This window comes from Sparus aurata, chromosome 3 (assembly GCF_900880675.1).
Source record: "Sparus aurata chromosome 3, fSpaAur1.1, whole genome shotgun sequence".
In the NCBI taxonomy this organism is placed as follows: Eukaryota; Metazoa; Chordata; class Actinopteri; order Spariformes; family Sparidae; genus Sparus; species Sparus aurata.
The window spans coordinates 1,134,449-1,160,953 of NC_044189.1; the positions used below are offsets into that span (position 1 = coordinate 1,134,449).

The following is a 26,505-nucleotide window of genomic DNA, read 5'->3' on the forward strand; positions in this document are numbered from 1 at the left end:
AAGATTAGTCTTGAAAAGAGGGGTTGTCTTATAATCAGGGTCAATACGTTATTAAGCATCAACAGTTAAAAGGTAACTAATACCCTGAGTAGCAATTCAGAATAATTGCTACGGTAGTTTTACTTGTAATTGAGTAATATTCCAGGAATGCAACGATAGTGGTACTTGAATACAGATTTTCAGCACTCTTTCCATGACTGTCCGTGTGTATAACCCCCTCATGTGTCATTTACAGTAAGTTCTACTTCATTTTGTTGGGTTATGCTAACAATTAAGTCTCCCTATTGCTAAGTTGACCTCTTTTGAGTTTAGGGTTTGTATTTTTGTAGTTCTTTTTCTTCAAATTAGAGCAACATTATGTTTATGTTTATGTTACCCCCCACAGTTTCTGAGAGTCCCAGGTGTGAATAGTTTGTCCTTCTAACACGAGGGCGACTTGTACTGCTGTCTCTTTGGTCTCTTCAGCTGTACTTGGATGAGGTAGGTCTCTGGTGGCTCTTCCCCATTGTAGTGTGGTAACTTCATTGCACTATGCCAGCGGGGGTGTGCTGGGGAAGTGCTGGCACCATTGGCAAAGCTAGCTTGCTGTCTGGGCGTTGATCTTCTGCTAGTGGTCGGGGAGCGCTGGTGCCGTCGGCTAAGCTAGCATACTCTTTCCCATGGAACTGTCTCACGAGTATTTAACAAAATTTTGACACGGAGTTTGGAGGAACACAAGTTCAAAACATTACACCTTCTAGAATAATTAACAAAAAATCAGATTACCTGTAAATGTGAAAATAATGAAGTACAGCAGAACATTGATGTAGTTACATGTGATTTTATTAAGTAAAGGCTCAAAAAGAAAAACAATTTATTAAACTGCACAAACAACACATTTATTGAATCAAGTTCTTGGTGGAAGGTCACGACATGTTCTTTATTTGGTCCTGAGGATTTTCTGTAAAACACAAAAAAGCTACAATTAACTAACTAATAGGAGTTAATTTTTCAGGAGTCATTCATCTGTGTCATACCTGTGGATCGAGAAATAGTACAGAAAGGCAGCTGAACTAACCAAACAAGAAACAAGCTCAAGAATCTGTCTATGCCAACTCTAGCCAAAGATAACCGACTCTACGCCAACGTGTCCAACTCTAAGCTGACAATAGACCAATTCTACACTGGTGGAGACCAAGAACAAAGCTAAAAGCAGAGTGAATATTGGACTTTTTGTTAGCATGTTAGCAACAACAACAGCAACAATAACAACCGAGCTAATAGTTTCTGATCTGATCCTGACCATTGTTGTTTTAGCTGCCTGACTCTAATCTTACTTTTCCCTCACACTGTTTTTTTGTCCCAGTACATCAACAGGAAGATGTTCAGAGGTAAACATTGATTAGTTTGATATACTTAAATAAAATGTTAGAGTAAAATTTCTATTTTGATCATCAAGTCGTCGAAATCGTCAAAACCACCAAATCATTAATTGGTGTCTTTCTCCAAATTTTGACTATTTGTTGATTTACTACAACTTTGGGTTTTCTCCATTGGTTGGACATTAGAGGGATTTGAAGATTGCAAATTTTGCTCATTGATTAATTGATAAACTGCGAGAATTTTTTTTGCTGTTTTGTCAACATTGAAACCAACATTTAGTTGCAGCTGTAGTTTATTATAACATCTGCTCCACATTACATAGATAAATACCTTCACTCCTGCTGACAGCGTCAGTTGACCTGAGAATAAACAGTCTCGTTGGGCCGAGGTGTCGCTGTACAGAGAGATAAATATAAATATGTGCAGTATAAATAACTAAACATACATCACATCAGTGAATTAAGGTCAGACTGTGTTTCAGCAGCTAACGATTCAGATAACAGCTCGTTGTTTACCGTGTTGCGACGCTGGAATGCTCTGGATGACGGAGTACGTGAGCTCTTGGTTTGATCCAACTGGAAATTAAAAAACATTAATTCAACACACATTTATGTAAATTAACTTTTTCGTTGGCCACATCCAGTTGATTTCTGCCATCTGATACCAACTACTTCATGTTTCAGGAGTGTTTTTAAAATCAAAACTACATAATTGACTTTCTGGCCACACAGTATTTAAATTCAGGGATATTTTTTTTCTTCTCATTTCTCACCCTGTGCTGATTCAAACACAGGGATATCTGATGTCTCAGCATAGACGACCTCGTCCGTTTGTTCTCCTCTTCCTTCTGAACAAAAACATGAATGTGACAAGATTATTAATTCAGTGCACAGTGATCGAAAGCTGATCACAGAATTAGTGTCAAATAACAACTAAAACATGGCGATATGCAGTCGTTTCAACCAGAGATGTTATTTCTACAACCACTGTGATTAAATCTACTAGATGCTGCAGTTCTGTGACGTCCATCGCTCACCTCGTCTTTTGATGCTGCATCTCCAAGTGACGAAGACGATGATGACCATGAGGAGGAGGAGGGGGACGAGCACTGCAGGGACCAACACAGCAGCTGGAAGGTAAATTAAATAAGTAATTAGAGACAGACATGATGCTGAACTGTGTTAAACTGCATTTCCCATGATGCAATCCCCAAATAAGCACGTAATTTAATTGAGTGTAAGTATCGATGTTCAGACTGAATGCTAGTTTTCAGTGTGTGCGAAGATGCTAATTGATGCAAATTAAAGTCCATTCCAGCCATGAATGACACAAAGACGCAAAAGTCTCATCAGATTATGTTCTGATCCGACAGGAGGAGAGCTCAGAGATACATTTTTAACTTCTGGATTCAAAAATGGATTTCTTTTCACTCGTGTTTTCCTGTTCTGTAATGTTGACTGCTGACTGGAGGAGAGAGAGAACCAGAACCAGAACCAGAACCAGAGTCTCTGCTGAGTGCTGACTTCACTCAGAGGTCGACCTCGACACACTGACTGTAGCTGGTGTAGTTTACGGCTGTTGTGCAGTTAAATATCTGGCTGTTAGGGGAGAATAAACACTGATGGTGAACACACAGTTAACAGCCACTGTTGCTGAAGAAAAGCTGATTTATGTTATGTTTTGTCTCATTTCGACTTCCTTCCTCGCTCTCTGACTCTCTCCAGGAGGTTATAGCAACAGACGTTCCAATAAAACTCTGAGTAAACTTGTGGATTTCTCTGGTTTGAACGTTTTGGAAACATTTGTGATGATGTGAGTGAACAACTCAACAAAGATCTGGTAGTTTTTAGATATTTTGATGCAGAATTCTTTCTATTTTCACGCTATGTCTTTAAAAAGGACCCACAGCTTCTTGTTCATCAAGGTTTCTTTGATACATTTACTTTCCCACACATCAATCTGACCAGTTTAACTATGGTCATATTGAACCAATGTTTTCACCATATCAGACACATTTTGTGCCTGTTAGCATTGTTTTCTGTTTTAGCAGATTGTAAAGTTAAATACCTTCCTTCGACATTCCTTCACCTCTGTCGGTGTCAGACTGCTCATCTTCCATCACATCCAGGTACACAACAGGTTTTCCATCACAGTAGTACTGTCCAGCATCAACACGCTGCACTCGTGTTATAGTCAACGTCTTTTTGTCGGTTGAATAGAGAAAGTGTGTCATGTGCTGTGTTTCAATATTCTGAGAGTAAACAGTGATGTTTGTTCCACTCTTCTGTCTGGTCCATGTTGGAACATGTGACCCAGTGGGATCAGACGGGCATTTGAGAACGACGCTGGTTGTTACTTTAACAGGACGTCTGGTTGTTCCTGAATAATGAGAAACATATTGTTTATTATATATTCTGTTCCACACTGTCTAACTCAGAGGCCAACGGTGTGAAACTGGATGTTACCTGATGGGATCACCGTCAGCTCCACCGCTGCTTCATTATTACACAAGTATGTTCCAGAGTCTGAGATGTTAACTCTGCTAATGTGAAGTGATTTAAAAGGATCTGCCTGTGAATTGTATCGTCTGCCAGGGTCAGGAATGTGTTTCTTCTCCCCGTCACCATCAGCTGTAAAAATGTCAACTCTGTGTCCGTTCGTCTCTCTGCTCCACGTCACTGCACCGTCCACAGAGTGAGGACAAGGCAGAGCGACTGACTGCTTCTCCTGGACTATCACATGTTTTATTGCTGCAGGAGAAACACAAATAGAAACATAAATACACATCTGTGTCCAGACTGTCTGCATTTTAATGTTGCAACAAACTCAAAGTGGTTTAATATTGTAGTCAGGATCAGAAACACATTCTCCTTTACAATTTAATGTGAGCTTGAATTTGAGCATCATGTTCCTACATTCAAACCTCACACATGTAGTCATCAAGTAAAGCTAATGTTGTGTGATTCATATGCAGTTAAACATTGTGTAAATTGAGCCCTTGTCGTGTGATTTGAATGCCTGTCAGACATACGGGGGTTTTCTGGGCCTGATGAAAATCTGTCTGATGCAACTGAGACGGAGATGTTGTCATGTTTGTTTTAAAGCTTTATTAGTGTTCATCTGGTTTCCTGACTTCCTCCTTCAGTTTTCTAAAGAACTGTGTGAAGTTTCCCACAAGTTAAAGCGACAGGCGACCGAATGAAACGCACTGTTACTGTGAATAAACGTGTGGATTTTAACAGTCAAGATGTTTTTAAGTGTTTTAATGAAGAAATGTTACATAATATATCTTTAAATACACAAAAGTTTTCCTATAACAAAGTGCAACAAGATATAAAGCACTAAAGAGAGATAAAGAAACGTAGCCTACCTACAGATGGACTTAAGTTCTTACCTGTGCTGATGTTGCAGCCCAGGACAGAGAGCAGCAGGCAGCTGTAGACGTTCACCTTCATGCTGATACCGACTGAAATGATCGCTGAGTTCACAGGATCATGTGTGACATCACGCTACATGTGGGCTGAGAACAGGAAACTGTCTGCAGACGTGTATTTCTCAAAAAAGCATCTTGCTCAACACATCTTCTTCTGTTGTTTCCTCATTTAGTTAAAGGCTCTGTAGGTGTTAATCTGTAGGAGATCAAACACTGACTTATTATTATCATTATTATTAATTATGACCTCAGAATTAATCGTCTGAGAGTAACAGGAGCATTACACTCATTATGTCTGCTGATTGGTCTGTTCCCTGCAACAGCATCGACCAGCACAAAACCAGCATATGTTGTGCTGGTTTTGTGCTGGTCGATGCTGTTTTTTTCCAGTAGGGTGTTTATTTGTTGATGTGGATTCTCTTGAAATTGTTTGCACCAACCGAAAACTGTCTGTCCTTTTACTTAAATACAACTTCTTGTGCATCATGAAGGTGCAGTGGAGATATAGATTGCGACGCCCAGAGAAGGTTCGGTAACCTGGATCAGTTCTGTGCATACACAATGTGAACATGTACAGTTGGTTAATCACATACTGTGTCTCAGTTCAGGGTCTGCATCCTCTGAAGGACTCGGCCTTTGTGGTCTTTGAAGGCGACTCCTTCAGAGAGACCTTGTTAACCTCGTCAGCCGTTGTTAAATGTGACGGTCTAGCCTTTGGAGCATTTCCTGGTTGTGTCACCAGATGTTTTACCCTTACGTCACGATTTCTGCCACCCAGGCCCGCGAAAGTGACGATCTACACCACGTGATGTCGCCATTTTCTGTCCTTCTTTCTTCTTTTTCAGGCGCCCAAAGAATCTTTGGATATGTGAGGCCACGAAGGATCGTAGTGGTGCATCCTCCAGAAACAGGGAGAAGAAGGCAAGTCAAGTTTATTTGTATAGCACAATTCAGACACAAGACAACTCAAAGTGCTTTACAGGCACACACAAATTACATTAAAAGACATAACATTTTCATTTAAAAGACATTAAAAATTGCATTAAAAAAAAAATTCAAAATAACATTTCAAGACCAGTAAAAACATGAAGAAACAAGCATCAAAACAAGTAGGCTAAAATGGAAAAGCTTTAAAAGAAACAAGACTGTAGAGTCAGAGTCATAATGCAGTTCAAAGACTTGAATTGCTTCAGTTAAAAGCAGTGGCAAAAAGAAATGTTTTAAGTCTTGATTTAAAAGAGGTGAGAGTTGGAGCAGACCTGCAATTTTCAGGGAGTTTGTTCCAAATATGTGGCGCATAGTAACTGAAAGCTGCTTCTCCATGTTTACTTCTGACTCTGGGGACTGAAAGCAGACCGGTACCTGACGATCTCAGAGGTCTGGATGGTTCATAACGCTGCAGCAGATCAGAAATGTATTTTGGCCCGAAACCATTCAATGCTTTATAAACCAACAACAGGACTTTGAAATCTATTCTTTGATAGACAGGAAGCCAGTGTAAAGATCTAAGAACTGGAGTGATGTGATCTACTTTTTTGGGTTCTTGTTAGGACTCGAGCAGCAGCGTTCTGAATCAGCTGCAACTGTCTGATGGAGTTGTTAGGGAGTCCTGTAAGGACACCATTACAGTAGTCGAGCCTGCTGAAGATAAATGCGTGAACAAGTTTCTCCAAATCCTGCCGAGACATAAGTCCTCTTATCCTGGATATATTCTCAAGGTTATAGTAGGCTGACTTTGTAACTGTCTTAATATGGCTGCTGAAATTCATGTCTGAGTCCATAATTACACCAAGGTTTCTGGAAGGAGCATCTGGAGGAGCCTTGAGACTGGGACAGCCTTCACATGCTCCTCTGAAGGATGCAGACCTGAACTGAGACTCAGACACTGAGTTCATGACCCGTGTGAGACCAAAAAAAGAAGAAGAAGCTGTCAGAGCGCAGAGAAAGTCAACAGTGAGTTGACTGTGTGTGGGTGTGTGACACTGACACTCATAGTGTCCATCCAACAAACTCATAGTGTCCATCCAAACAGAGCATTATTTGTGGCTTTTTGGTTGCGGTTTATATTTGGATCCATTTACTGCAGTGTATTGTTGTCGTGCGGTCGTTTCTGAGGTTGATAAAACTCCGTAAATTGGCGGTCTGCTAACTTGATCTCTGGAGAGGGAGTCTAACACAGTTTCACGGTGATTTAGACCATGGATTAAACTTACACCGGAATATCCCTTTAAAGCCGTCTAGAATAATTAACAAAAAAATCAGATCACCTGTAAGTGTGAAAATAATGACGTACAGCAGAACACTGATGTCGTTACATGTTATTTTATTATGTTAAGGCTCAACAGAAACACAATTTATTAAACTGCACAAACAACACAATCAAGTTCTTGGTAGAAGGTGACAACATGTTCTTATTTGGTCCTGAGGATTTTTTGTAAAACACAAAAAGACTTGCAATGAACTTTTCAAGCAGTTTTTTTCTTCAGTCAAACAAAATGTCAAACATTCCTGAATTTTTTTTTTTTTTTGTAAAACCAGAGCCTGTTTTGAAAAAAACACTGTAAAATTAACATGAGTATGTTTTCTTTATCATATTTTTTTTGACAGTTTAAAAAAAAAAACTAAACATAATTCTTGCAGAAGTAGCTAATTATTCACCCAATAGGAGTTCATTTTTCAGGAGTCATTCATCTGTGTCATACCTGTGGATCGAGAAATAGTACAGAAAGGCAGCTGAATTAACCAAACAAGAAACAAGCTCAAGAATCTGACGACGCTGACGATGAACCAACTCTACACCAAAGATAAACTGACTCTACCCCGACTGTTTGTTAGCATGTTAGCAACAACAACAATAAGAATCAAGCTAATAGTTTCTCTCTGATCTGATCCTGACCATTGTTTCTTTAGCTGCCTGACTCTTTGCTTACTTTTCCCTCACATTGTTTTTGTGTCCCGGCACATAAACAAGAAGATGTTCAGAGCTAAAAATCAATTAGTTTGATAAACTTAAATAAAAATTTAGAGTAAAATTAATAGATCGGTGCCTATTTTGATCATCAGTTTATCATCAAATCCACCAAATCATTTATTGCTCTCTTTCTCCCACTTTTGATTATTTGTTACTACATCTTTGGGTTTAGGTTCATTAGACATTCGAGGAATTTACAGATTGTAAATTGCAGAAAAAAATCTGCTGTTTTGTCAACATTGAAACCAACATTTAGTTGCAGCTGTAGTTTATTATAACATCTGCACCACATTACATAGATAAATACCTTCACTCCTGATGACAGCGTCAGTTCACCTGAGAATAAACAGTCTCGTTGGGCCGAGGTGTCGCTGTAAAGAGAGATGAATATTAATGTGTGCAGTATAAATAACTAAACATACATCACATCAGTGAATTAAGGTCAGACTGTGTTTCAGCAGCTAACGATTCAGATAACAGCTCGTTGTTTACCGTGTTGCTATGGAGCCAGAACAGTCTCATGATGGATAAATGCATAAAAGTATAAATGCACGAAAAAGGACTCACAAATGTGTTTGGGGAGTTGTGTGTATATATAAATGACTCAATACACAAATGCATTTTCAATGCACACACAAATATGTTTCAATCCATATATAAGTAAAAAAAAAAAAATCGCATATAAAAGTAAGATTTATTAACATATTTTTGATGCGCACACAAATATTTCTTGTTTTAAATATGTGCAATAAAAATTCACAAATGTACAAATCGTCAGTTATTTGCAATTTTCACCAAAAACATATTTGGAAGATGTTACATTGATATATGAACTGTCAAACATTTGTCTCAGTGCTTTTAATTTATAAACCTCCCTGCATTTGTGCGCAGATTTTTGAGACTCATCTAGCGTGACTCCGATTCACAAATGTATTTTTTCTACAAGGGGGTCTTCTGCAGCCAATCAGATGTCTCACTCCTTTACAGCCAATCACATAAGTGCCTCCCCACGAGGGGTTTTTAACTGACGTCATTACAGCGCCATCAGATCTAGCCTATGGGTGCTGCCATGACAGATAACTACTTCCACTGGCAGTGTTCTGTCTCCAGTTGCCTTGCAACTGCATGCTAGCCCTAAACAACTAGCGGTATGTCATAAGTGCTAAATTGTTTTAAAATGAGCTCACGTACAACATGTGCCGTTGTTGGTTGCCACAACAATTCATGAAAATTGAAGGTTTTTTCAGAAACGTCTTGTGTAGAACATCAACAACTTCAACAAACATGTCCGTGCCCTACACGCCATGCTGACGGAAAAAAAAAACCCCTCGTGGGGAGGCACTCATGTGATTGGCTGTAAAGGAGTGAGACATCTGATTGGCTGCAGACGACCCCCTTGTAGAAAAAATACATTTGTGAATCGGAGTCGTGCTAGATGAGTCTCAAAAATCTGCACACAAATGCAGGCAGGTTTACAAATTAAAAGCACTGAGACAAATGTGCGTTTGACAGTCATATATCAATGTTACAACTTCCAAATATGTTTTTGGTGAAAATTACAAATAACTGACGATTTGTACATTTGTGAATTTATTTGGCACATATTTAAAACAAGAAATATTTGTGTGCGCATCACAAATATGTTTACAAATCTTATTTTCATATGTGAATTTTTTTTTACTTATATATGGATTGAAAATGCATTTGTGTATCGAGTCATATAAAAATGCACAACTCCCCAAATACATTCATATTCATATTCATACAATCCATATTTTGCGGCGCTGGAATGCTCTGGATGACGGAGTACGTGAGCTCTTGGTTTGATCCAACTGGAAATTCAAAAACATGAATTCAACACACATTTATGTAAATTAACTTTTTTGTTGGCCACATCCAGTTGATTTCTGCCATCTGATACCAACTACTTCATGTTTCAGGAGTGTTTTTAAAATCCAAACTACATAATTGACTTTTTGGCCACACAGTCTTTAAATTCAGGGATATTTTTTTTCTTCTCATTTCTCACCTTGTGCTGATTCAAACGCAGGAATATCTGATGTCTCAGCATTGACGACCTCATCCGTTTGTTCTCCTCTTCCTCCTGACCAAAAACATGAATGTGACAAGATTATTAATTCAGTGCACAGTGATCGAAAGCTGATCACAGAATTAGTGTCAAATAACAACTGAAAGATGGTGATATACAGTCGTTTAAACCATGTTACTTCTACAACCACTGTGATTAAATCTACTAGATGCTGCAGTTCTGTGACGTCCATCGTTCACCTCGTGTTCTGATGCTGCATCTCCAAGTGACGAAGACGATGATGACCATGATGAGGAGGAGGAGGGGGACGAGCACTGCACGGACCAACACAGCAGCTGGAAGGTAAATTAAATAAATAAGTAATTAGAGACAGACATGATGCTGAACTGTGTTAAACTACATTTCCCATGATGCAATCCCCAAACAAGCACGTAATGTAATTGAGTGTAAGTATTGATGTTCAGACTGAATGCTAGTTTTTAGCGTGTGTAGATTAAATGTGAAGACGCTAATTGATGCAAATTTAAGTCCATTCCAGCCATGAATGACACAAAGACGCAAAAAAGTCTCATCAGATTCGGTTCTGATCCGACAGAAGGAGAGCTCAGAGATGAATTTTTAACTTCTGGATTAAAAAGGTGATCTATCATCACTCCTGTCCAGCCTGACTGCAGCAGTGATCCGGAAGTGACCTCCACTGTCAGGGAAATGGACTTTACTTCATGAACGTGACGCTACAGAGAGGAGAGAGAGAACCAGAACCAGAACCAGAACCAGAGTCTCTGCTGAGTGCTGACTTCACTCAGAAGTCGACCTCGACACACTGACTGTAGCTGGTGTAGTTTACGGCTGTTGTGCAGTTAAATATCTGGCTGTTTGGGGAGAATAAACACTGATGGTGAACACACAGTTAACAGCCATTGTTGCTGAAGAAAAGCTGTGACAGAGGTACAAATGTTGACAGACGAGCTAAAGTTTGATTTAGATTATGTTTTGTCTCATTTCGACTTCCTTCCTCGCTCTCTGACTCTCTCCAGGAAGTTATAGCGACAGACGTTCAAATTAAGATGAGTAAACTTGTGGATTTCTCTGGTTTGAACGTTTTTGGAAACATTTGTGATGATGTGAGTGAACAACTCAACAAAGATCTGGTAGTTTTTAGATATTTTGATGCAGAATTCTTTCTATTTTCACGTTATGTCTTTAAAAAGGACCCATAGCTTCTTGTTCATCAGGGTTTCTTTGATACATTTACTTTCCCACACATCAATCTGACCAGTTTAACTATGGTCATATTGAACCAATGTTTTCACCATATCGGAGACATTTTGTGCCTGTTAGCATTGTTTTCTGTTTTAGCAGATTGTAAAGTATAAATACCTTGTCCCTCATCTTCCATCACATCCAGGTACACAACAGGTTTTCCATCACAGTAGTACTGTCCAGCATCAACACGCTGCACTCGTGTTATAGTCAACGTCTTTTTGTAGGTTGAATAGAGAAAGTGTGTCATGTGCTGTGTTTCAATATTCTGAGAGTAAACAGTGATGTTTGTTCCACTCTTCTGTCTGGTCCATGTTGGAACATGTGACCCAGTGGGATCAGACGGGCATTTGAGAACGACGCTGGTTGTTACTTTAACAGGACGTCTGGTTGTTCCTGAATAATGAGAAACATATTGTTTATTATATATTCTGTTCCACACTGTCCAACTCAGAGGCCAACGGTGTGAAACTGGATGTTACCTGATGGGATCACCGTCAGCTCCACCGCTGCTTCATTATTACACAAGTATGTTCCAGAGTCTGAGATGTTAACTCTGCTAATGTAAAGTGATTTAAAAGGATCTGTCTGTGAATTGTATCGTCTGCCAGGGTCAGGAATGTGTTTCTTGTGCCTGTCACCATCAGCTGTAAGAATGTCAACTCTGTGTCCGTTCGTCTCTCTGCTCCACGTCACTTCACCCTCCACAGACTGAGGACAAGGCAGAAGGACTGACTGCTTCTCCTGGACTATCTCATGTTTTATTGCTGCAGGAGAAACACAAATAGAAACATAAATACACATCTGTGACCAGACTGTCTGCATCTTAATGTTACAAGAAACTAAAAGTTGTTTAATATTGTAGTCAGGATCAGAAACACATTCTACTTTACAAACTTAATGTGAGCTTGAATTTGAGCATCATGTTCCTACATTAAAACCTCACACATGTAGTCATCAAGTAAAGCTAATGTTGTGTGATTAATATGCAGTTAAACATTGTGTAAATTGAGCCCTTGTCGTGTGATTTGAATGCCTTTTCAACAGAAGGTGGTTTTCTGGGGCTGATGAAAATCTGTCTGATGCAACTGAGACGGAGATGTTGTCATATTTGTGTTAAAGCTTTATTAGTGTTCATCTGGTTTCCTGACTTCCTCCTTCAGTTTTCTAAAGAACTGTGTGAAGTTTCCCACAAGTTAAAGCGACAGGCGACTAAATGAAACGCACTGTTACCGTGAATAAACGTGTGGATTTTAACAGTCAAGATGTTTTTAATTGTTTTAATGAAGAAATGTTACATAATATATTTTTAAATACACAAACGTTTTCCTATAACAAAGTGCAACAAGATATAAAGCACTAAAGAGAGATAAAGAAACGTAGCCTACCTACAGATGGACTTAAGTTCTTACCTGTGCTGATGTTGCAGCCCAGGACAGAGAGCAGCAGGCAGCTGTAGACGTTCACCTTCATGCTGATACCGACTGAAATGATCGCTGAGTTCACAGGATCATGTGTGACATCACGCTCCATGTGGGCTGAGAACAAGAAACTGTCTGCAGACGTGTATTTCTCAAAAAAGCATCTTGCTCAACACATCTTCTTCTGTTGTTTCCTCATGTAGTTAAAGGCTCTGTAGGTGTTAATTTGTAGGAGATCAAACACTGACTTATTATTATTATTATTATTATTATTGTTATTAATTATGACCTCAGAACGCCTTGTCTGACAGAAGCATTACACTCCTTATAGTTCTTTATCTCCTTATTTACATTAACGTTGAATATAAATCTGTCAAAAACAGGAGCAAAGGCGAAAAAACAGCCTTTGCAAATTGTATAAAATGACATTAACCAAGCTTAAAGCTTTAAAACCCATTTAAAAGAGTTATTCACAGTTTAGAAATCTCATTGGTTACATGGTGTGTCAGTCATGTGAAGGCCGGCGTGTCATTGGCTCCAGAGAGAGGGGCGGGAACAAGGTGTGGGTCTCATGTCTATGAAATCCCTCATTGGCAGTTGCAGGCCACAGGGCGGGCGTACACGCTCCTAACTGGTCAAATGAGCTGTCAATCAATAGGTCAGAGGTCGGCTGCCATCTTATGTTTTTTTTTTTGATGGATAGAAGCATGAAAAAGCATGTGAGGTTACAGTTTGTCACTGGTTATAGATGGAATACTGGTTTGACGCACCACACGAACACAGATGCTCCATCGGTGAGTTTCCAAACATTCGTGCATGTTTGCTGTCTGCTGGTTGGTCTGTTCCCTGCAACAGCATCGACCAGCACAAAACCAGCAAGACCAGCATATGTTGTGCTGGTTTTGAGCTGGTCGATGCTGTTTTTTTCCAGTAGGGTGTTTATTTGTTGATGTGGATTCTCTTGAAATGGTTTGCACCAACCGAAAACTGTCTGTCCTTTTACTTAAATACAACTTCTTGTGTCATCATGAAGGTGCAGTGGAGATATAGATTGCGACGCCCAGAGAAGGTTCGGTAACCTGGATCAGTTCTGTGCATACACAATGTGAACATGTACAGCTGCTGAATCAGTTGCTGTGTCTCAGTTCAGGGTCTGCATCCTCTGAAGGACTCGGCCTTTGTGGTCTTTGAAGGCGAGTCCTTCAGAGAGACCTTGTTAACCTCGTCAGCTGTTGTTAAATGTGACGGTCTAGCCTTTGGAGCATTTCCTGGTTGTGTCACCAGATGTTTTACCCTTACGTCACGATTTCTGCCGCCCAGGCCCGCGAAAGTGACGATCTACGCCACGTGATGTCGCCATTTTCTCTCTTTCGTAGTGGTGCATCCTCCAAAAACAGGAAGAAGAAGGAGCATCTGGAGGTGCCTTCAGACTGGGACAGCCTTCACATGCTCCTCTGAAGGATGCAGACCTGAACTGAGACTCAGCCACTGAGTTCATGACCCGTGTGAGACCAAAAAAAGAAGAAGAAGCTGTCAGAGCGCAGAGGAAGTCAACAGTGAGTTGACTGTGTGTGGGTGTGTGACACTGACACTCATAGTGTCCATCCAACAAAGCTATTTCCACCAAATCATATATATAATTAATGGGTTCACTGTCACAGCTCGGTCATTGTTTGAAGTCAGAAGCATTATTTAAAGACTTTCATTCCTGTTCTCTCAAATTTAACATTTTCAAGACCGTTTTAATGGAACACTTCCATTTATAGGTCACTAAAAACGCTATTTAGCTGTTAATGATGCACAGAAATAGAAAAAGGGAAGAACAGCAGTCAGCGAGGAAATCAGTGGGTGGAGGAGGATTATATCATTCTATCAAGAAGTGAGAAATTGGAGAGATGTGAGAAAACTTTATTAAAAACCACACTGACATCTTTAACGATGCCTTGCTCAACAGTACTGTTCCATTCACAGCAGATTGAAACGTTCTCTTGATATCACGATGATGTCGGTAAGTAAATGATCAAAACTCAAATGTTGATGTTTTTTGATAAATAATGTGCATTTACAGAGAGATTTAAACTCAAACGGGGAACAAAGGCACGAGAAGGAAGTTCTTACAGAAAACATGATTTGTTTCAACGAGCCGAGTCGTCTGGACATTTGTTGAAGTCTGAACGTGTCAGAGGCTGCGTACCATGTTTGTCCAAAGTGTTCCATGTCACCTTCACAATACATGTTTATTACCTGATCTGTACATCAGAAGTGGAGGGGATACACCTGCAGTGTGAAACTACTGGATGTTTGTGATGTCAGAGTGACATCAGTGGATATTTGTAAGGACATGTCAGTACATCTCCAGTCGTGTTTCTGGTGACCAAATCTGGGTGTTTTAACAGAGACTGCTGGTCATTTTAAACCGTGTATGTGGCATCAAAACTGGATATTTCTTTGCTGGAAGTTGGGCCATCTGTAATTGTGTTTATGGCGACTAAACCAGGCGTCGTTAAGGAAACTGCAACATTTTCAGACAAGTTTGTAGCGACCAGAGCAGGTACTTTAAGCCAAACCACAATGTGATGAAGTGGTTTTTCTGTCCAAATCCAACCAGAGCATCAGCACAACATTGTGACAAGAGAGAAATACAAACGTAAACAAGCGTAAAGTTGCAACATAAAGAAATAAAAGCTTCAGGTTATTTGCGGTTTTCCAGAACTGTACAAACATTTATTTTGCAGACTGGGTCGGTTTGACAGGTAAGAATCTAAAAATAACAAATGTTGTATTGTAAAAAAATGTATCTATCTAATATTTACATAAAACACAAGTCAAATATTATACATGTTCACAGTTTAAATAAAACAACTGACATCATCAACCCAAGTCATGTCTGACATCACAAACAGCTGATTGGTCACTTTGGATGCTTTCCAGATGTTTTGGGGTTCTGCAGTAAACAGTACGTGTTGTCAGTCGGCTGTGAAGAACCTGTGGATCCAGAGACAATCACAAAAAATTACTTTTCATTCATTATTTGATGATGTAGACTTTTATTCCTGTTATCTCAAATTTTACACTCAAATGGTCGTTTGAATGGAAAATTCCCATCGGTAGTTTTTGTAGATTTCCACTTTGTTCGTTCTCTCGTTTATTTTGCTTTATTTGGAATGGCAAAAAATACAATCGGCCTCGTTTAGCATCTCATGTTATAAACTTCACAGAGGAGCTGAAGCTTAAAGTTACCTTCATTATTATTTCCACCGATGAAAGGCTCGCAGATCTCAGAGTACGGGGACTCGTCAGGTCCAGAAGTTTCTGTGAGGAAAAATGATAATATGATGAATATGAACTGTTTTGTCTTCAGAAGTATATCAACAGAATATTTGGTTATAAATGTCTGTAAAGTCTTTACCGGTCGCCTTTATCATTGGTTGAAGGTCGGGGATGGTGTAATATGTGGCATCATTTGGGTTTGATCCACCTATTAAAACATTTAGAAGCAAAAACTATAAATTAGAACCAACTTATAATTAATGTTAGCATGCTAACGAGCTAGCCCTAGAGACAACAACTCTTTCGTAACCATAATGTCCTGTAACCTGAAAAACGGTATGAACTTTCATCTAACGCATTCTCATCTATTTAGGCCTCTTGTTCATTGGGCAAATGTTATAATTATGATATAAAGAAATACCAATTATGAGACAACTATTGTGTCATGAATGTCAGGGATGGTAAGTCAACATAATATTCTTTGGGATTGTGAGAGAAATGTTCAAATGTCCCTTCTTATTTTGATATATTGTTCTTACATATGAAACTTAACAATATAGATACATTATTATTTATGTAAAGTGAAATCTTGTGATAGTTTTGTGGTTGCAGTATGAATGGGGGTCGATGAAGCCTCTTCTGTGTAAAAGTGTTTTGACCTTCGGTTGACGTTTGACACACAACAATGGTTGAAGTGTAAAAGAAGTTCATGTGTATCATGAGACGGATGTGGAGATGATTTTAATAATGTTTTGATAGAGATCATATGTGATATTGTGACTGTTACAACTGAGTGTATTGTTTTCTATCCTCTTTTTAGTCACCATCTATTCATGCTCTCACTTGCAAGCAATAAAGAACTTCTAGAAAATAAACATTGTAAGATTCGACCAGATATGTATACGGTGCGTTACGGCTCCAGTCTGGTTTTGCTCCACCAACATTTATGTTTCGAGTCCACCACGCCGAGTACGGTCGGACAACTGGCGTCACGAGACCGAGGAGATCCCGCGATAATCACATAACTACTTGCGACCGCAGTTATAGGTATGTGCTATAAAAACAACAACATGAAGTGTTCCCGACCAAAGTATTATTAGAAGAGCTTGTGTTTGTCTCTTTTTTGAGATATTTGCTGTGTCTCAGTTCAGGGTCTGCATCCTCTGAAGGACTCGGCCTTTGTGGTCTTTGAAGGCGAGTCCTTCAGAGAGACCTTGTTAACCTCGTCAGCCGTTGTTAAATGTGACGGTCTAGCCTTTGGAGCATTTCCTGGTTGTGTCACCAGATGTTTTACCCTTACGTCACCATTTCTGCCGCCCAGGCCTGCGACAGTGACGATCTACGCCACGTGATGTCCCCATTTTCTCTCTTTCTTTCTTTCTTTCTTTCTTCTTTTTCAGGCTTGCAAAGAATATTGGGATATGTGAGGCCACGAAGGATCGTAGTGGTGCATCCTCCAGAAACAGGGAAAAGAAGGAGCATCTGGAAGAGCCTTCAGACTGGGACAGCCTTCAGGCCGCGTTGTGACATAATTGGCCTTCAATTGCTCCTCTGAAGGATGAAGACCTGAACTGAGACACAGCAGTTGTTGTTTCTGTACGTGACTTCCTGTCTGCTCGGTGCTAAATTCAGCTGTCGTGCTCCGGCATCCGCCAGAAATAGAAGTCCTGCGTATCTGTTTTTGAGGGCTTCAAACTGCCGGAGCTGGATGGAGCAGATACGCAACGCAGTGGACCTGGTGGAGGTTAACAGATAGACTACAGTGAAACTTATCAGCTCCCCCACGCAGTGGACCTGGTGGAGGTTAACAGATAGACTACAGTGAAACTTATCAGCTCCGCCACGCAGTGGACCTGGTGGAGGTTAACAGATAGACTACAGTGAAACCATCAGCTCTGCCACACGGCGGACACTCATCTGGTGGAATCGTGGGGTTATCTGCACTAAACAAGAAGCTTTTTTTTGGCGCTTCGTAAAGGTAGTGGAGACAAGTTGAATTATTTACCTGGACATTCTACCATGTAGAATGCATCCGTAGGTACAGGGACTCGTTCTACACCTGCAGGAAGAATCAAAAATAGAAGAATACTCATTTGTATATATGAAGTGGTACTTACATACATTAATACAGCTTATTTGGTTCAAGTCATATAAATCAGGTTGTACTTTAGGAAACTCAGCACAAATCCATCAGTGTGGGATTTCATTTCACATCAGTCTGGATCCTCACAGAAAGAGGAAGGAGGAAGTTTTTTATAGAATGAAACACTTCTTATTTCTCACCGTTTGTAACCTGAAACTCTGCTCCACCCTTTATCTCATCATAGACGTGGCATCTTCATACTTGCCAACATTGGGTTGTGAAAAATAGGGAGATTTTTTTCATCGGTGTATCGGCCCAAGTAACAAGGTTCCTTCGCCAGGTGTGCGATTTATTTGTCAGAATTTCTTGCCTTGTATTTTAAACCACACATGTCCAAAATTCTTAGAACAGTGTTTCCCCTATTTTTTTTTATAGCAGCTGTGCTCTGAGTTGATAACCTAGCAACACTAGGGGGGTCTGGGGGCATGCCTCCCCGGAAAAAAAATTGAAAAATGACCCTTTAAATCTCACCTACCTGTGAGATTTTTGAAAAGAAAATCATTTTCAGAATTTCAGAATCAGAATCTAAGACATGAGACAAAATAGTGTAGAAGCTGACATTGCTGCTTGAAAATATGTTAACATCCTGAGCATTTCAGAAGTCAGTGAGCCACATGACATGGAAGCTATTGAGAAATAATTCATAATATTTATCATCATAATTCATCATAATTTCTGCATATTAATATTCATATTAAATAGAGGAAGCACTAAAATACAATAACAATAGGTGTCTTACTCGTCCAGTTTACTGATACAATCTGCAGCTGGTTTGGAGTCACTGGGTCACATGACATGAAAGATATTCTAAAAAACAGCAGTTATTTTGTATTAATTTATTTATGCTAAGTAATTTAATGACGGTCCCTAAATCAGTCTCAGTGTTTCAGCGCGAGGCTCTGAGAGGTGAGCTGACCGTCCTCCTGCTGCTGACACTGGGTGAACCTCAGTAAAGTCTCAGCTGGACCCGATTTCCACAGAATATCCAAACTGAAACTAACTTCACCCCGGTTTGATGAGTCGCCTGTTGCAGCCTTTGAATAGGATGACGAGGATTTCAGTCACTCAACTTCACCGGTACAAATAGCAGTAATGACAATAATAATCGATTTCAAGATAACTTGGGGTGTGGTGCTTTCACTGTGTGCAACTTAAATTCCCCATTCGCTCGTGATATTAAACCGACAAAAATCACGTCATCATCAAAATCAAATGTCATTATGTTTATCAATACCCGACCGACCGTGCCTTGCGCAACGCCCCCCCCCCCAAAAAAAAAGAAAAGCGGATTTGCATGATTCACGAGAGCCTAATTTTCAGGTCGGAAAAGCCGTATTGCGGGATTTATCAGGAACAATCACACACCTGCTCATCCACACAGGCAGGCCAGGGTTGCCAGATACTGCAACAAATATAGGGACACAATCTTACTCGTTTCCTTTACTGTAAAATCGGGAGATTAACGGGAGAAATTACTGACCGGGAGCATCGAGGGAGATAGGGTTAAAAATCGGGAGTCTCCCGCGTGAATCGGGAGAGTTGGCAACTATGCATCTTTCCTCAGTTCCTGTGAAAAAGAGTATGAATGTCACAGAACTGATAATCTGTTGAGTAATAATCAACTGAGACAAAAACATATCTGAGTTATAACCTGTATCTACGGAGCCCTGGAGGTGACATGGATGGGATTTTTTTTATCTCGTGAGTGTGACTTACTATCTCGCGCGCGCCAGTTACTATCACGCATGTGCGACTTGCTGTATCTTGTGCGCGCGAGATGGTAAGTCGCGCGCGCGAGATAGTAAATAAGATGCAGTGGCACTCTGGCTCAAATGATTGAATGAAGTGAACGTTGTTAACTCAACAATGCTGGGACGCTGGAATCATGAACAAGTGCCGTTTACTTCAACAACTTATACTGTAACATTGTTCTCAGTAGCAGCGTCGTATCGTACATAGTCGCCATGTTGTTGCACTCTGACCTCTCTCCGTGCAGCGTGTTAACTATGACCTGTCTTATACAACAGCGCCCCCTTGTGATATAAAGAGCAATAGTATCTGTTTTATATAATAACAGAAGAAAGCAAACGTGTTTAGTGTACTGTGAAAGCCGGGAGAATGTGGTCTGTGTGAGAATGTCGTGGAAAATTGAAAGTAAATGTAGGTTTTGTGTCACAACTTTTACATGAATATGATACTATATGCACCTGCATCCACTGTTAATCGTTTGTCCTGATTGCCAGTTGTGACTGCTGCAACGTTATTTCATAAATTAATTATAACCAAACTACTATTACCTTTACAACTCCTACATCATGGCTAGCATAATAGTCGTTGAAATAGCTATGAAAACACCTGGACATTCATCATGGATCATCAAAATACCTGTTACATGTACCTCTTACCGTTACACAATAACAATAAGACACTTTATTAACTTTAATTAATTAATTAATCAATTAAAATTCTGAGATGGTCTCGATCCATGATAATAAGCCTGCATTTAACCGACTGCACTGTTTAATTACGTCAAAATGCGCTTGAATTAATATCTCGCACGTGCGAGATACTAAGTCGCGCGCACGAGATACAGTAACTCGCGCGTGCGAGAAAGTAACTGGCGCGTGAGAGTTACTTATCTCGCGCGCGCGAGTTATTTTTACAAATTAAAAGCATATCCAAATATAAATTAACATATTAAAGTGTTGCGGAAAATGTTACACTCATACTGTGTCAGGTTTTATTTACCTTGTATTCTAAACCTGCGTCTATGAATCAGGTAGAAGATGAGGAGGAGGATGATGAGGAGCAAGGGGACAACGATACCAATCACCAAAGGGAGAGGTGGTTTTTGTTCTGGAGGAGCGACTGGAAGACAAAGTAAGAATTAATAACTCAGTAAGACTTAAGACTTCGGATCATTATTGTAGACCTACCTGTGCTTGACAATGATGATGTTGTTGTTGTAAGTTTCGTTGTAGCCAGCTTCGTAATCGTAGTTCTCTTCTTAGTCGGCTTCGTAGTCGTAGTCGGCTTCTTAGTCGTAGGTGGTGTGGTTTTCTTTTTTCCTTGCGAGTGGGGCAGAAACAAGATTCAGTTCAGTACGTAAATCCCATCAAACTTACAAAAATGTACATTAAACAAACCCATAATACATTAATGACCACTAAAAATCTTAATTCAGAATATCTCCTATATTGTTCTGATCAGTAACTATGGACCATTGAGTTGTATTGAGTTTAGACATAACAACAATTAAACGTGTCAATAGTCGATCATAAAGTTCTTGTGTTAAAATGACCTGACACTAAGAGATTATCCATGACTCTGTAGTAAATATCTTAAAATGACGTTCTAACTCAAACTTTAGATCTTTGTTCCAGTTTCAGATCTATAATTGAATCTTGACTTTTGATATCTCAGTGAGAGAAAAAGATGTTTATATCCTCTAAATCAAATTGAATTAAGACTATAGTCACGATGCCAGTGATCATGTATTTAATTTGTATAAATCTAAATGGAGATATCGAGTCTTCACCTTTCAAATTCAAACAGTCTTTCAGGAAACAGCTGGTGGTTGAACATCACACAGATGGTTCTGTTTAATATTGTTGTTATAAATGTAATCAAATAGTTTCTAAGTGACACTTCAGTATAGTGGTCAACAGGGGCGGGCTGGGGTTGAAATTCAGCCCGGGAGCTTGGTTTGGAGAGGCCTTTTATCTGATTGCATGACGGACGTAAGTGGAACCGTAATTTTAACATGAATACTTCATTTGCACATTAATAACTGCAGGAGAGGATGGGCTTATTGTTTCTGTGTGACTGGAATTGGAACATCAACATATGACATCTTAATATAATTCTATGCAAACACCTATTGCCAACCCAGTCCTGCACACTGCACCTGTACCTGGCACTCTTTCTTTGGTGGTTCCTGCTCCACTTCCCTCCTTCTCCTCCTCCTCCTCTTCCATCTCATCCTCCTTCTCCTGTCCCTCCTCAGCTGTCTCTTGCTCCTCACCACTCCTATGACTGGCATTATCCTCTGCATCAACTCCATGACTGACACTGGCCTTGTCAGCTAATAATAACAATAACAGCAACAAAGATAAACGTTATGGCACTTTTGCAAATAATTCACAGTGTTAGAACACAAATACAATATAAAAATCAACATGACAAAAGTGCCACACACACACACACACACACACACACAAACACACACACACTTACAAACTGTAAATAAATTACTCACATTAATGTATTTTTCTTGAGATGGTAAAAATTGCTATATATTAATGTAGAAACAGAACAGAAAAACAGGATGCCTACATATAACAGCCTATATATTAAAGTATTATCTTTTAAACTTTGAACACAGACTCCCTCCTGAAATATGTTTTCTTTTGCAATAAGGAAATTTGTGTGTTTTTCTGGTCAGCCAGTATGGATTTTATTTTTAATTGATAAAGCAGATTAATGATTCATGCAGGTGTAACAGGTGTTCAACAGAAAACACATTTAAACCAATGAGATGTGTTTGTTTGTTAAAAGCAAAACAAACACGTCTCATTGGTTTAAATGTGTGTTTTATGTTTTTGTGGCGTTTATGTTTTGAGCCCTGTCACTATGTGACGGACAATAAAGTTTTTTGAATCTTGTATCATTAGCTAGCAACATCATCACTAGTAGACACAGGTGTCGGTGCTGTGGAACTTCTTTGGAGTAAATGAGACAGATAAAACACACCATCTGTAATCTATGCAACTGGGGCATCTGCAAACAGTTTCAACACGACAATGACGTCATTGATCGGATTGGTGAATTAAGACATTACGCTGATCTCACGAATTGCTCAAAATGCAAAATATCGTCCAATCCGATCGCAAGGAGCCAAGTTCTGTGTGCCCTGAACACATCCAAAAACACAAACTAGAGTTCTCAACGGGCCTAAAAATTACAACCCGACCCACCGCAGCCCAACATACCGGCATTGGGTCTGCTGCTGGTCCCGTGTCTTGACTGGCCTGGCGGACTGTAGCGTGCTGACCTTCACCCCTCCTCCACTAAAAGCTCTGTTAATATGGAGCATTAGGCTGCATCCTGTATTAACAGGTTTTTCTTTTTTGCCCTTAATTTTTCTGCTCCACCCATCTCTTTCTACGGCTTATTTCTTTTAAACATGTTTGCTAACTTGAATTTATCCCACTCCTCTTTCTTATTGTTCTTTTATTAAACAGGAACATAACGGTTTAATGACTGACTGAGCGGCTGAGCCAATCACATTTCAATAGAAACAAGAATCAGCTCAAGTAAAATATGCTGAATATGAGATTGACCCAGTCTGGCGTTCCACTCTGTGCCACCTGTGGCCGTTTTATGGGGTAAAAAAACGATCCAACCACCGGCTGGTTCAGCCTGGAACAGAGCGGCCGATCGGGAATACTTTCGAACCTCCGATGGCCAGCCCACCTCTGGTGGTCATTCGTTCTCGCGAGTTGATCTTGCATTCAGGACAGTAGCGTAAGTATCGGCGGTGCAACCGGTGCAGCTGCGTGTGCTTGTGTTTAAGGGCACAAAAAAAATATTTGCGCCGGGGCCTATCACCATGATGTTGCACTACTGATTCAGAGCACGTCGTGCGCTCGACTTCCTTCATTAGACCACAAACTTTAACTTTAACACAGTGTCAAAGAAACATGTCAGCACTGACTGTAGATCTGTATCTGTTTGAATAACTGCTCCTCACGTCTTCATGCTGTTGGTTTTTATTTGTGTTTGAGCTCTTTTAGATTTCACCAATATAAAAACCTGTTTTTATCTTCCTGTTGTTGTTCTTTCCCTTCTTGCCTGTTTGTCTGGTTGCTGTAGGTGTCTCAGTGTTCTCTGCTGGTGTTAATGCTGCAGTTGTTGCTGCTGTTTGTCTTCTTGTTGGTTTAGCTGCAGTTTGAGTTGTTGGTGTTGAGTTATTTTAGGTGAAGCCTCGGTACGCTCAGTGTTCAGAGGACATTTATACCACAAACACAAACACGTCTTCACCACAGAGACTAAATCAGACACTCACACACTATAAACAGTCTTCATCCTCTCTGTGATGTGAGTTTTAGCAGAAGTGTTTTTACAACATAAAGCAGCTGAATGCAGAAGATGATGTTTACTTTGTAATTCAGCATCATTGAGACTGGAAACAGGGGAAACAGTTATCTTGCTCTGTTCAAAGGTAACAAATCAACTGACCAGCACCTCTAATCGTCCAATCACAGACTCGCTGCTATAAGCTCAACTATCAGATCAGGTGTAATTATAAGAAAGAGGAACTCACACCAGGCACGTTGTTCTACAGGAGAACAATGTTGGTTCTGCTCAGCTAACCAGCGACTAGCTGAGCTATGAATATAGCATGTCTCACCTTTGATCACAGTCAGGTACACAGCAGGTTTTCCATCACAGTAGTAAAGTCCAGAGTCGCTAAGCTTCACATCTCTTATACTCAATGTCTTGTCCACAGGTGAAACGGAAAACCTTCTTTTTGGTTTTATTTCAGTCCCGTCTTTGCTCCATGTTGAAGCATCTGATCCTCCATGAGGACAGTTCAGAGTGACATTTGTCTTCTCTGTAGCGTTACGTATGATTGTTCCTGTACACAACAAACAAAACATGATCATGATCATCACTCGGGCGCCACCATAAACTTATCACATGTATTCAGGGTGAAGTCAACAGAAGCCGTCACCTGTTCACCTTTACATATTCTAAATGTCCTCCATGTTTAAGTTCTTGAATTAGGTTTCAGAGAAGAAGATAGAAGCTGAGACAGTTTGATGCAGTTTTAAAGATAAAGTAACTTAAAAAATAATATAGTAATGGGCCGTCCACACCAAGAACTATAACTATAAGGATAAGGACATCAAAACAAACTTCAAAGATCATCTGTCAGTACATCTCTGGTAAAATGATGTTCTTTATGTTTAATTTGAAGCCTGATAAACATTATTTTAGCTTTTAATAACTTGTATAAATAACAAAGACTGAGTTATTAGAGTAGACCGTCTGGAAAATGTCCCAAAATATGCCATCAGTTAGCAGCCAGTAATATAATCACCTGTGTGACTCAAACTAACTGATGGTCCTGCAGATCCCAACGATATCATGCAGTCCTGTCGGTTGTTAAAACAATATATTTAAAGTTGCAGTTCACCCTGAATGCTAAAGTGCAACAACAGGCTTCTCCACTACAGCATCAGGAGTGAATCACCTGCTGCTGCCAGTCCACTGTGGCATGAATTTAAGTCTAAAGTGTCCAAGTTATGAATAATGATAACATTATATTCTGTGATATATATAGCTGTTAAACATTTAGCTAAGAAACATGATGTTGAAACAGGAAGAGAAACAAAGTGTGATGTTACCTGATGGGATCACCGTCAGCTCCACAGCTGTTTTGTTATCACACAAGTATGTTCCAGAGTCTGACATGTTAACTCTGAGAATATAAAGTGATTTATCTGTCTGTGAACCGTAACGTCTGCCAGGATCAGGAATGTGTTTTTTATCCGCGTCACCACCAACTGTAAGAATGTCAACTCTGTGTCCGTTCGTCTCTCTGCTCCACGTCACTTCACCCTCCACAGAGTGAAGACAAGGCAGAGAGACTGACTGCTTCTCCTCGACTACTTCATGTTTTATAGCTGCAAAAAAGAGACAATTTTCAATGTACAATAAATACTCAGGAAACTCAAAAGTGATTTAATATCAGTCAGAATCACATTTTATTGAGTACTTATTGAACACGAACTTGAGTGAAAACCACCTTCAGACTAAAGAAGCAGACGAGGTTTCAGCCACAATCATCTAAAACATCCTCATGAGTGAAAACTAAAGTTCATCTGACTTTTACTTTGGCAGCTAAATGAGTTCTTGTTATGTTGTGTGTCTGGTGGCATTCTGACAGAAACTGGACCAGATTTGATCGAGACACATAGACGGACCACCCAGCATTGAGTCCGGCTGTGCTCGAGGGTTTCTTCCTGTTACGAGTCAGTTTTATTCATGCTGCTGTTGGATCCTCGTGCTCATGAGGGAAATGTTGGGTCTCTGTGAATAAATGAATCCAGGAGTTTGTTCTGAACCTGCTCAGTTTGTAACGTGTCATGACTTCTGTTGTGAGTTGGTGCTGTTGTACAAATAAAGAGCGATTGACTGAATCGGTTCTTTATCCGCAAAAAAGCAACAATCAAATATCTGATCAGATGAAGGTCAGACGTTTGGAGAACAACAGTTAAAGCTTTAGTTCTGCTCTTTATTAATGTAAATACATCGCGACTAGCTTCTAACGCACTTACTGAACTGATGTTAACCACTTTATGACACTTTGACTACGAGCTGTCAGACTTCTTGTGAACTTCACGTCGATGTTGAACCACAAACTCGATGAAACTACGACTCTGAACAACTCTGAGGACAGACGGCACCGAACAGAATCTAATAAAAAGTTCTTACCTGCAGTGACTTTACATCCCAGAACAAAGACCAGCAGGCAGCTGCAGATATTCAACCTCATCTTCTCTCAGACTGAAGCGACTGAACTGA

At 39.9% G+C, this 26,505-nt stretch overlaps 2 protein-coding genes and 1 long non-coding RNA gene across 3 annotated transcripts; all 3 read right to left on the minus strand.

The window, feature by feature from the left end:
- Window positions 1-804: 804 nt before the first annotated feature.
- Window positions 805-4,854, minus strand: LOC115577312 (uncharacterized). The gene is made up of 8 exons (XM_030410323.1): window positions 4,757-4,854; window positions 3,828-4,112; window positions 3,430-3,741; window positions 2,399-2,491; window positions 2,135-2,209; window positions 1,878-1,937; window positions 1,693-1,756; window positions 805-940 (listed from the first exon to the last, which is right to left on the minus strand). The coding sequence occupies exons 1-7, from the start codon at window positions 4,815-4,817 to the stop codon at window positions 1,713-1,715; spliced, it is 930 nt and encodes a 309-aa protein (XP_030266183.1). The 5' UTR covers window positions 4,818-4,854; the 3' UTR covers window positions 805-940; window positions 1,693-1,712.
- A 2,332-nt stretch (window positions 4,855-7,186) lies between these two features.
- Window positions 7,187-9,858, minus strand: LOC115577575 (uncharacterized). Its single transcript, XR_003983207.1, has 3 exons — window positions 9,796-9,858; window positions 8,074-8,137; window positions 7,187-7,497 (listed from the first exon to the last, which is right to left on the minus strand). It is a non-coding gene; the product is annotated as an uncharacterized LOC115577575 (long non-coding RNA).
- Window positions 9,859-14,989: 5,131 nt separating this feature from the next.
- Window positions 14,990-26,505, minus strand: LOC115577282 (uncharacterized). The gene is made up of 9 exons (XM_030410266.1): window positions 26,416-26,505; window positions 25,326-25,604; window positions 24,326-24,553; window positions 20,850-20,981; window positions 20,662-20,781; window positions 17,776-17,829; window positions 15,910-15,978; window positions 15,741-15,812; window positions 14,990-15,485 (listed from the first exon to the last, which is right to left on the minus strand). The coding sequence occupies exons 1-9, from the start codon at window positions 26,474-26,476 to the stop codon at window positions 15,412-15,414; spliced, it is 1,089 nt and encodes a 362-aa protein (XP_030266126.1). The 5' UTR covers window positions 26,477-26,505; the 3' UTR covers window positions 14,990-15,411.

Coding starts and splice junctions, on each gene's coding strand:
- LOC115577312 (XM_030410323.1), bottom strand. CDS start 4,817: ATGAAGGTGAACGTCTACAGCTGCCTGCTGCTCTCTGTCCTGGGCTGC. Junction 2,492..3,429: donor TGAAGGAATGTCGAAGGAAG/GTATTTAACTTT, acceptor TTTACCTTCCAG/CTGCTGTGTTGGTCCCTGCA. Junction 1,757..1,877: donor CATTCCAGCGTCGCAACACG/GTAAACAACGAG, acceptor CTCTCTGTACAG/CGACACCTCGGCCCAACGAG.
- LOC115577282 (XM_030410266.1), bottom strand. CDS start 26,476: ATGAGGTTGAATATCTGCAGCTGCCTGCTGGTCTTTGTTCTGGGATGT. Junction 24,554..25,325: donor GCTGACGGTGATCCCATCAG/GTAACATCACAC, acceptor TGTTGTGTACAG/GAACAATCATACGTAACGCT. Junction 20,782..20,849: donor ATCATCATTGTCAAGCACAG/GTAGGTCTACAA, acceptor TTTGTCTTCCAG/TCGCTCCTCCAGAACAAAAA.